This window comes from Coturnix japonica, chromosome 14, assembly GCF_001577835.2.
Source record: "Coturnix japonica isolate 7356 chromosome 14, Coturnix japonica 2.1, whole genome shotgun sequence".
NCBI lineage: Eukaryota > Metazoa > Chordata > Aves > Galliformes > Phasianidae > Coturnix > Coturnix japonica.
Window position 1 is genome coordinate 9,173,300 of NC_029529.1, and position 10,096 is coordinate 9,183,395.

Here is a 10,096-nt window from a genome sequence, read left to right on the forward strand (position 1 = left end):
GAAGTGCAGTCATTTCACAGTTTGTGAGTTATGTATCTCTTGTGCAATACTAAATATTACTATTTTATAATGGGAAATCCTCCATTCTCAACATCTCAAAACACAGCAAGGCAGAAGAGATCTGACGAGGGTCCCTAATGAGATCTCATTCAGTTGTGGGTTATTTCAAAAGAGACAAATTTCCCATGGGATATTTGCTTCAGCACTTCTGGTCCCACGTCAGTGGTACTGCAAATGTGTGCATAACATTGAAAACAGGCTGCCCCCAGAACTGCCTGCATCAGCAGAAAGAGCAGAGAGAAAGTGCCACTGACTTTTCGCAGAGCCATTCTTCCCTTTACACCTATGTGCCATCCTAAAGAGCTTCTCAGGCATGTTCAGCAATGTGACAGAAGCATCACTGGCCCAACACGTGACATCACTACAGGAGGTGTGTGACACAACAGTTCACAAGCCCTGCCAACAGAATTCAAGGAGCTGGCCACCAGGGAGCACATGGAGAAAGAAACTGCAAAGGACCTCCTAAAGCAGATAGAGAGGTACTGAGTAATGGGGATGGGACTGAAATATACATGAGAGTAGAGAATTGAAAGAAAGGGTGAGGTAAGAGGAATGGTGGGGAAGCACTGAGGTGTTTCTCCAGGTTTAGGGGATCCAACATCTGTTAAAAGCAAAACAAAGAGGAGACATTTTCTCTTGTTATTGTCCTTTTTGTCAAAGGGACTGCAAGTATTCACGGGGAAGAAGCTGCTGGTATGACAGGCATACACTGAGTCAGAGGGAAAAAAATGGACAAGTCAGGAGACCAATATATAAAAACAGAAAGGCAAAATAAAATGTACCCCTGAGAGAAAACAGATAACTGTCTTTGAAGTAGAATATCTATTATTTTCTAACTTTTGCAGCCTGCACTTCTGAAAGGTCTGGTTTGGCTTTATTTTCTTTCCATTTCCACCACCTATTAAAAAACTGTTTATATGCCCAGCTGCAGCTATGGATGCTTATAGTGCATATTAAACTTACGCAAATCAAACAACACTTTGTCAAGCTTTTTACTGATGTCTTGCAGAGCGGAAATGTCTGAGGCTTCCTGGAAGGTTTGTTTTTTGTAAATGGGTTTCATTTCACTGAGACATCAGCCAGCTGTAGGCATCCATGCATTCAAAGGGCAGAAACACCATTATCTTCTCACCAGACCCATTTTATAAAATACCCCAGATTGGAAGGGACTCACAAGGACCAACTCCCGGCTCCTCATGAGACCACCCAAATCTAACCCCCGTATCTGAGAGTATTGTTCAAATGCTTCCCAAGCTCCAGCATCTCAGGGTTGTGCCCACTGCCCTGGGCAGCCTTTTCCATGCCCACCACCCTCTGGTGCAGACCCTTTTCCTAACCCCCACCTGACTCTTCCCTGACACAGCTCCATGTCATTCCCTCGGACCCTGTCACTGTCATCAGAGTGCAGAGTTCTGCATCCACCCTCAGTTCCTCTCATGAGCCATAAAAATTCCTGCATCGAGCCTTAAATCCTATTTGAACAGAAGTGTATTCTTCAGATACAGGTTGATACATCAATACTGACAGTATGGAACTATGCCTGAAGTACTTCTGATTCTCTATAAATTTTATGTTTCACATCATGGAAACAACCATGACAACAGATCAACTGAGAAAGCAGCTGACTTGCTGCTGGAGAGATCTATCATTATATGTTACAGTGACTTTTTCAGATTTGATGGAAAACTAATAGCAGGGCACCGTGGAAAACTTCTATCAGAACTATCCACAGTTCTCTCTTTTCCTATCCTAAGTAAAACAAAGGCTTTAGATTAATAGTAGGTATTTATGCAGAGAAAGCAGAATGAATACAAAGTTCCAGTAATTTGGCTAATTAATCTTTTGGTCTTTGGTTTCAGTAATTAAAATACAGTGCCATGTAGGGGTTGCAATGACAGTAGAGTTGACAATAGTTTTATTTCATTCTTTTCTATGCTACAAATTCATCCATGGAATTATTGTTCTTTTAATTGTATTTCATAACTGTCATTATAGGATCTTGCTTCACATCATCAACTGTCCTGTGGTCATGTCACTTTCAAGGAGGAATCTCAGGCTTTTGGAACTTGCTAGATCATCTTTCTCCCTTGGTTACACGATAACATTATATTTCAAGAATATGACAAGCCACCTAATCACAGATTTACAGAAGAAGGTGACAGCATTACAGAAGGAAAACCAGAGTTTTAGGAAAAGGAAAGAGATCACATTAGAAAATCACGAGTCATTTTGGGAAGAGAACAGAGATATGATCTCAGCCTTCCAAGACAAGAGCAAGGATTCCTGGAAAAAGAACATGATTCTATGGGAGAAAAACATGACCTTTTGGAACAATGTCAACATCTTGCTAAAGGATGAAATGGAAATCTGGGGAAAGGAGCTAGTCCAATGGAAAGCAGAGCTGGACCTCTGGAAGAAGGAACTGGACCTTTGGGAAGAGGATTTCCTTGGAAATACAGAAGAAAATACGACTGTACTGACCAGAAATCAATGAGGCACTCACAAATTTAGAATGATTTCTGCCTTCTTCCACTAATAAAACCTTGACTGCTCTCTGAAACTATCTGCCTTTTCTTTCCAAATTTGCTCTGTTGACCTTTTCCGATCTCAGCTCACCGTTTCTGTTCTCTCTGATGAAACACCACCATTTATCTGCCTGGTTCTAACTCACCAGCAGGTGAATGTGGCTGGGGAATCTAAAACGTAACTTCATTAGGGATATGTTAACCAACAAATTTCTACTGCTCCTTGTAGAATTACACAGAAAATCTGATGGTGTTAGAAATACTCTTTCATTAAAACTTAATGAAATTGGTGAATATAATTAGTTGCCTGGTAGATTGAAAAAATCAATTCAAAAAACTTTTGCATACAGTGGTATGATTGTTCTTGCACACAGGGGTGTACAACATGGGGTACCATCTGTTTCAAAAAGATAAGAGAAATGCACATACTATCTTAGTCAATGATGAATATAAGGGATGAACTCTAACAGATACTAGGAGATGGAAAGGGCAGAGGGTACTACTCTGAAATAATTATGGTTTCACTGCTCTGAGTTCCATGACAGCATTCGTTTTCTAGAAAAGATCAAAATACTCATTTCTGTCATTTAATTCATTCATATTCAGGGAAGTTACAGATATCCCAATATCACCTTCTACTGAAAATTTGAGAAGTAAAAAAGGCAGAAAAGAGGACACAGAGAGCAGGGTAGAAGAAAGCACGCAAGCCAACCTGATAAGCACATAAATGACAGGCAGAAAATTTCCATGGTACAGCTGAGCTGCCTGCACAGAGTGCTTCGACCTCTACAGTGGCTGAACACTCACAGCTTCATACAACTGCATTGCACGTTCCCTTTCAAAATATGAATGCAATGTCTAATTCTCCATCCTCTTGCCCAAAATGAGTTCAGACAAGTGAGCGCTAAGTAATGCTGTAATATGTGTTCATCACACTCAGACAACAGCCCACCTTCTCTCATGTATATACAGTTTCATTTTGGGATAAATCCAGGAACTGTTGATTCCAGTGAGAAAGTAAACCTTTACTTTTTTAGTGACTGTTCGTTCCTGCTAGCCTGAGGTGATGCAGATGTCAAGCATAATGACTTAATCCAAAAGTTGCTCTGAAACCTCAGTGCTGATCAGCTGCCAAGAAAGCAGCATTTTCAGGATCAGTAGGTCTTTGATGGGTACCAAAATATTTTTCCAGTAACACGATGTAGAATACCTTAAACCTACATTAGAGACATTAAATAACTCATGCTTGGATCTTTGGATGTCACCTGGCCCAGTCTGATGCTCAAATCATGGCCAACTTCAAAATTAGATTTGCAGTAGAGCTAGAACTAGAGACTTAGCAGCTTGGGGAAGATTTCAAAGAAGTACCAAGATGAGGATTTTCCAGTTATGCTTGATTATGCTGAATCTTGCCCCATGTTTATTGCACTGGGGAAAAAGAAAAGAAACTGAATGCACTAGTTTACTTCAGTGATACAAAAACCTACATCTGCTGGTAGCTGCCCCGCAGGAGACAAGCCCTCCCTTTGATGTTAACCATAAAAGACCAAGTACTTCACACAAAACACAGTGACGTTTCAGGGCTTGTACCCAAACTTCTGACTGGTCCATGTTTGTCTGATTTTAATCCACTTACCAGTTTGTCTAATTAGCTTTGTCACTCTATGTATTTCTGGCTCAAAGTAGTGACAATCTATCTCCAAGAAGATACAAAATTTATGCAGAAAAGAAAACAAGAATGAGTCAGTAGTACATAAACCCAGAAAACATACAATATAAATTCTGGACAGCTAGAACATAAAATACAGGAAATTGAGTTATTGTAGTGAAAGGAAAGGACAGTTTTGTTCACCTCTAGGCCAAAAAAAAGCCATTATAAATCCTAATTTGGAACTGTGGACATCCAATATGATGAAGGACAAACAAAAAGAAAACAAGCACAGCAACCGAGAGCAGCAAACATAAGTTTTATAGTCAGACATGGCATATTTTAGTAAGAGCTTTTCCTCCTACATAACAGATCCCAAAACATATAAACTGATAAGCATCAATTGCTCTTGAAACCAAAGTTTCCTTTTAGAAAGAAAATACATTTTCAACTGCTTTAGGTAGTGAAGGGCCACATGTTTTGGTAAGAACTGAATGAGATTAAGAGTCTGCCTTTGTTTTTCTGGATGTGACCTCATAATCGTGAATGCTGAGCAAGCTCCCCTGCGCTCTAGAACTGGCCATCACTGTTTCACATCTCCTCACCTGCAGGGTGCAATGTCAGCTAACTAAGGCAGCACAAGGGTCTTCACTGCGACAAAAAAGAAGCAGGTGAGTTACAATATGGAAAATATTTACTCACAATATAATGCTGGATGTTTGATTTCTAGGTAAAAGTGCTAAATCACTCCACCAAAAGAAAATGGGATGCAAAATCTGTATTTTTAAAGCCTAATTATTGAAAATTGACAGGAGGAGGTGCTGAGAGACACTGAGTGCAAAAAGAAGCCTGCTAATCCATCCTGGTTAAGGCCTTTTGGGAAAAGGTCTGACACGTCTTCACAGCAAAGCATGCTCTGAAATGCAGTGGCAACATCTCAGTGTTTGTGGGCCCAGCTGAGACCTTCCGGATGAATCTGCCTACTGTTCCCTCCCTCTTTCAAGGAGAGCTCATGGGTTTACCTGAGATTTTCACTGCTTGTTGACAAATGCAGATTTTCCTCGCAGCCACTATGTCAGTTATTACCTAAATAATGAGTAATGGGTTGTTTTATATCCTTTACAAATGTATATCACTGGAGGAGTTTGTTCCACTTTCTAACAATACAGCACAAAAAAGAAGTAGCAGATGTGTAAATGACGTGGGATCGCACCTCTATCTTACCATACTGCTACAACAAACAAAACTTCTGTGTATCCACAAACACATGCAGAAAACACACATTTTTTTCTGAGAAAAAAACACAAATCAAGTGTAAGCACGTTCACACTTTCTCACACAACATAAATTACTGCAGAAATGCTGTTCTTCCCCTTGTATCACACATATTAATATTAAGCTAAAAGCACAGACGTAAACAGCACAAGTTATTTGCATTAGTTAGTTTCCCTTATTGCTCAGGCACAAACTGGGCAACAACTGCTCTGCATATCTGCCTATGCAAGTGGCAGCACAGTTGTCATCTATCCAAGTGAAGAGTTTGTGATGAAATAATACAAGGCTCCTCTCTCAGAATGACTGCAATTGACTAGTGATTATGAATGCCAAGCTGTAAGACCAGCTCCTCTTAAGTACATCACATTGGATTCTGAAAATAGACCTACCCAAATCATTTGTCACTTTGGAAAATCATTCCCTGTTAATTTTTAATAACCTGACTCATACCGCATTTATGGGATGACCTGATTAGTTTTATCTGATAGTTTCTTAATGTAACACAATTTAATTACAGCCCATGGAATTTACAGGTAATGCTGCATGCTTTTGTGTTCCTTGAGTTTGATGGCTAACCAAAGCGTCTCTGCACAAATCCCATCTCTGTTTCTCTGGGAGAAGCAGCCAGCACCCTGCACAGCAGCACACTTGTGCCTTGCTTTACCCTGCCAGATCCAAGGAACCAGTTTCTACAGCATCGGTTGGAACCAAAGGAAAGAAAACAAAAAGGATACAGGAAGAATGGTAGAAGGAAAACAAATTATTAATATACCTGCTTTGTGCTGTTCAAGAAGGCAGAGTAAGAGCTTCCAAGAAAACGTGTCCAACTTCCACAAGAAGCAGCTTTACAAGGTTTTGAAGGAACAGCAAAGGGACTTCAGAAAGGAAATCAAAGCCTTCTGCAAAGCAAATAAGAATTTCCATGAGGTGATAAGAGCCTTCCAGAAGGAGAGCAAAGCCTTATGGAAGGAAATCAACACCTTCCGGGAAAATAACAAAGCTGTCAAAGAAGAGATTAAGAATGTTTTAGAACAGAGTGAGGAGTTCTCACAAAACATCAGAGTCATCCAGATGAATGAAAATGTCTTCCAGAAACAAGCTAGTAACATTCAGGAGAAGCTTGAAGAATTCTGGAATAAAATGAAGGCTGCTGAGGATTTGATTGAGGTTCTTGGTGAAAGGAATAAGGCTGGCCAGGAACTGGTCAAGGCTTTCCTAAAACAAAATCAAGATATCCAAGAACAGAATAAAGCCATGTATAAGAAGAACAAAGTCCTGCAGGGTAAGAATAAAGCTCTGCAGAAAGAGAACAGGGCTTCCTGGAAGGACCATAAAGTTCTCTGGAAGAAGGACAAGGTCTTCTGGGATGAAGAGATGGCCATCTCAAGTAGCAAACTCATTCTGTGGGAAGAGTCCATAGCTTTCAAGGAGAATGACTGGAAGATTCAGAAAGAAAAAGAAGCTCTGGGGGATGTGGTGGAAGCCCTGCAGGAAAAAAAGAAAATTTTCCTTTTGAAAAATGTTTATATTCTTCCAGGAGAGGAGAAACTGCCTGAAAGAGAAGAGAAAGATCTTTAAGACAATCACAGACCAGCTGTGGGCGCTGGAAGTGGAGCCTCAGAGCAAATTGGGCAGATCTGAAACACGACTTATCTTTTGAACAGAATGCAGATGGGCTTCAATTCTTTTACAGTAAAATATTGCTTTAGCTTTATGTTTTCTTCTAATGCGTTTGCTCTATTTTATTCTGATTTATTTATCACTTCTTTTTGCTTGACTTACAGGCTTTAGCAATCAAAATTATTAAGTGCAGTTTTCTCAGTGCTCCATTGAGGAGTGATGGTGAATCAGTTATACACAGATGGTTCTCTTTCTAAGTATTCCACTGCCTAAGTTAAAGCCATAGTCTATTATCTACTGTTATTCACAACTGCATTTGCACTTTTTAAGATTTCCACCTCATAACTGTCAAAAAGACTTAACTGAAAATTTCTGAAGTTGTTTAAAATGAAAATAGAGTTGTTACAAGTTTTTTTCCTTCACCAATCATTCAAAATCGTGTCAAAATGTCCAAATCACCACAAAATAACTGATCTGTGAGCAGTACATTTACTGCTCACCTGGTTCAGTTCCGTCATTTTAAAGCAAGTACATTAGCTGTACCTTCCACAATATCATTTGTTTGAATCAGTGCATTCAGAGAAAAGCAATGCAACTACTCTTCTGTTTCTGAAACCAATACAGTACATGGTACAAAGAGGCAGCATATGGCTATGGCTGCTCACTCACTGGGTGAGGTTGACAATGCACTATTTGGTTTCAGTCATACCTTTTATTCTCACTCTGTAAAAAGCAATACTAATGACACAGCTGGCTTCAGCAACATCAGCAACAAATCAATAAATTGATCATTTCACAATGCTAAAATCTTTCCTTCTGTAGTGGTGAAAAACATGTATCAGTAATGAATTGACTCATTTTGATTCATGTATTTTCTGAGAACAGAAAAAGGAGTTATTTCACAAGTGTGATCACTCATGCATGTCATGTCTATTTCTCATTACAATTCTTAAGCTGTTGTCTACCCACTACACTTAGTAAAACAAATGCAAGCTCCTGTAATAATTCTGAAATACGGCCATCTTATAATCAAAACATAATTCCTGTGGGGGTAAGCCAGTATGTGAAATGGAACTGCTAAGAAATGCGCTCTCACCAATATGGGTTTTCAAAATAAGTCTTAAAGTGACTTATCACAGAGAGAAAATCATTACTGGAAACTGCCTGTTTCACATATTTCTTGGTCATGAGGATATCATTAACATGATTAAAGGAAATCTTTCACCCTCTCAAATATATTTAGCAGAAAATTTCTCATACTAGTCCCAACATATACTCTGACAGTACTACTTATTAAGGACACAGCTGTAACCTTCAGACTGAGAGCATAGCTTTTGCAGAATGTCAGCCAAAATCAAGCAACGACTTTACTTATCTCTTCAGAATCTAAGTTATTTACTACAAAGGCAAGAAAAATAAAGCCCAAAGGAATTTAATAGTGGTGGATCTTTCATTAATGCTGATTAGGACAAAGAGAGCAGATGTGATGTCTGAAGATGGTTTTGATATAGGGAGTTATGAACTAGACGATGAAGGACTTGGAAACAAGGACACACGTAAACAAGGTTGCCAGAACTGGCCTGGAGAACAAGAGTAGTTAAGGACATTTAGTAAACAATACTCAGGACATGTCTTCTGATTTGACTGGCAACAAGAAAAGGCCTGCTTGATTTCTCAGACATATTGACAGGCAAGCTGGGAACTGTGAACTCGTCTGTATGAGGGGAAACAGAGAGAGGAGCTGGAGGACAGGGGGATCACTTCTTTGCTCAGGGAACTGCCATCAGGGTATCCCAAGGTTGGCACATTTTATTCCAATGGATCCTGTCAATTTTTGTCATTTGCGTCATACATTTTCTCTTGGATTGTAATTCATTTTGATAGAGAAAAACAGACCAGCTGAGACTTGACATGTCGCAGCAGTTAACAGATATTTGCATATTTGCCAGTAGTTTAGTCAAATAAGTCTCACTGGCAACAGACTATGGAAAGAGCAAAAGCAAAAAGATAGAAAGCTCTCTCTCATGTGCAGAAATGAAGTCAGTCTTCCTAGTAGTCGGAACCCTCTGTTCTCCACATCTTGATACACAAGAAGGCAGTATTGTTTGGGTGCTCCCCTTTATTGTCCTCTCCCAAATTAATTCTTTATTCCAGTGGAATGGAAAAAAGCAAGTAAATTTTCAGACTCTTTCAGTCTCATGAGGACTGAAACAGTCCCAGCAGACCCTTCCATGAGTGAGTGGGGCCTTCCATAGGGAATATCCATTCCAGTATGGATGGAAATTCAGCTTCAGGTATGTCCATGTTAGATAGAAACAGGTCTCAAAACATAAACCAGCAGATGTATTCTCACTTTGGATAGGACAAGAAGTAATTACCTGTAAAACTACTGCTTAGCTCAGAAGTTCAGTGAGTAAGGCCCATGAAAAGCTCAGATTCAGTAAATTGGCTCAGCTTCACAAGCTCTGATAGTATGCTGTTAATTCACTCTGTCCCAAAAGAAACCTTGCTCCATGCCAGCCTATGAAAGTGGTGATAAAACTGTGCTTTTCTACATTTACTCCATAATATTCCTCAATGAAGTAGGTCAGCAGTTAAATCTAGCATATTATCTATCAACTGTAGCCTAGGCATTCAATTCTCTACTCATAAGAAAGACATACTGACCACTGAGACAGCCCTGAAATGAACTGCATGCTAGAAGGATAAAGAGACATAAATTATTTCAGTTCTTCCTCATTCTAGGAACAAATTATGTGGACATGATAAAGCTAAAGCATCTTTTGCAGCGAAAATGTTCAACTAGAAAAATTGCCTTTTTTCTTGGTATAATGAATTTGTCTCTCAGCTCTTGATCTTTGCTCAGATTTACATGTTCTTAATTGGGGTGCAGAACAGCCAGATACAGCAAGTAGCAGCTGGGCAATGGGGGATCCAAAGATTATGTTTAGGTTGCAGCACACAGATA

General features: G+C 39.5%; 2 protein-coding genes across 2 annotated transcripts; both read left to right on the forward strand.

The window, feature by feature from the left end:
- The first annotated feature begins 431 nt into the window (after window positions 1-431).
- LOC107320820 (coiled-coil domain-containing protein 70-like) lies at window positions 432-2,623 on the forward strand. Its single transcript, XM_015877036.2, has 2 exons — window positions 432-539; window positions 2,056-2,623. Exons 1-2 carry the CDS (start codon window positions 496-498, stop codon window positions 2,552-2,554), a joined length of 543 nt encoding a protein of 180 aa, XP_015732522.1. The 5' UTR covers window positions 432-495; the 3' UTR covers window positions 2,555-2,623.
- A 2,156-nt stretch (window positions 2,624-4,779) lies between these two features.
- LOC107320819 (coiled-coil domain-containing protein 70-like) lies at window positions 4,780-7,222 on the forward strand. The gene is made up of 2 exons (XM_015877035.1): window positions 4,780-4,904; window positions 6,300-7,222. Exons 1-2 carry the CDS (start codon window positions 4,780-4,782, stop codon window positions 7,084-7,086), a joined length of 912 nt encoding a protein of 303 aa, XP_015732521.1. The 3' UTR covers window positions 7,087-7,222.
- The last annotated feature ends 2,874 nt before the right edge of the window (window positions 7,223-10,096 follow it).

Coding starts and splice junctions, on each gene's coding strand:
- LOC107320820 (XM_015877036.2), top strand. CDS start 496: ATGGAGAAAGAAACTGCAAAGGACCTCCTAAAGCAGATAGAGAG. Junction 540..2,055: donor CTCCTAAAGCAGATAGAGAG/GTACTGAGTAAT, acceptor CTGTCATTATAG/GATCTTGCTTCACATCATCA.
- LOC107320819 (XM_015877035.1), top strand. CDS start 4,780: ATGCTGAGCAAGCTCCCCTGCGCTCTAGAACTGGCCATCACTGTTTCA. Junction 4,905..6,299: donor CTGCGACAAAAAAGAAGCAG/GTGAGTTACAAT, acceptor GTGCTGTTCAAG/AAGGCAGAGTAAGAGCTTCC.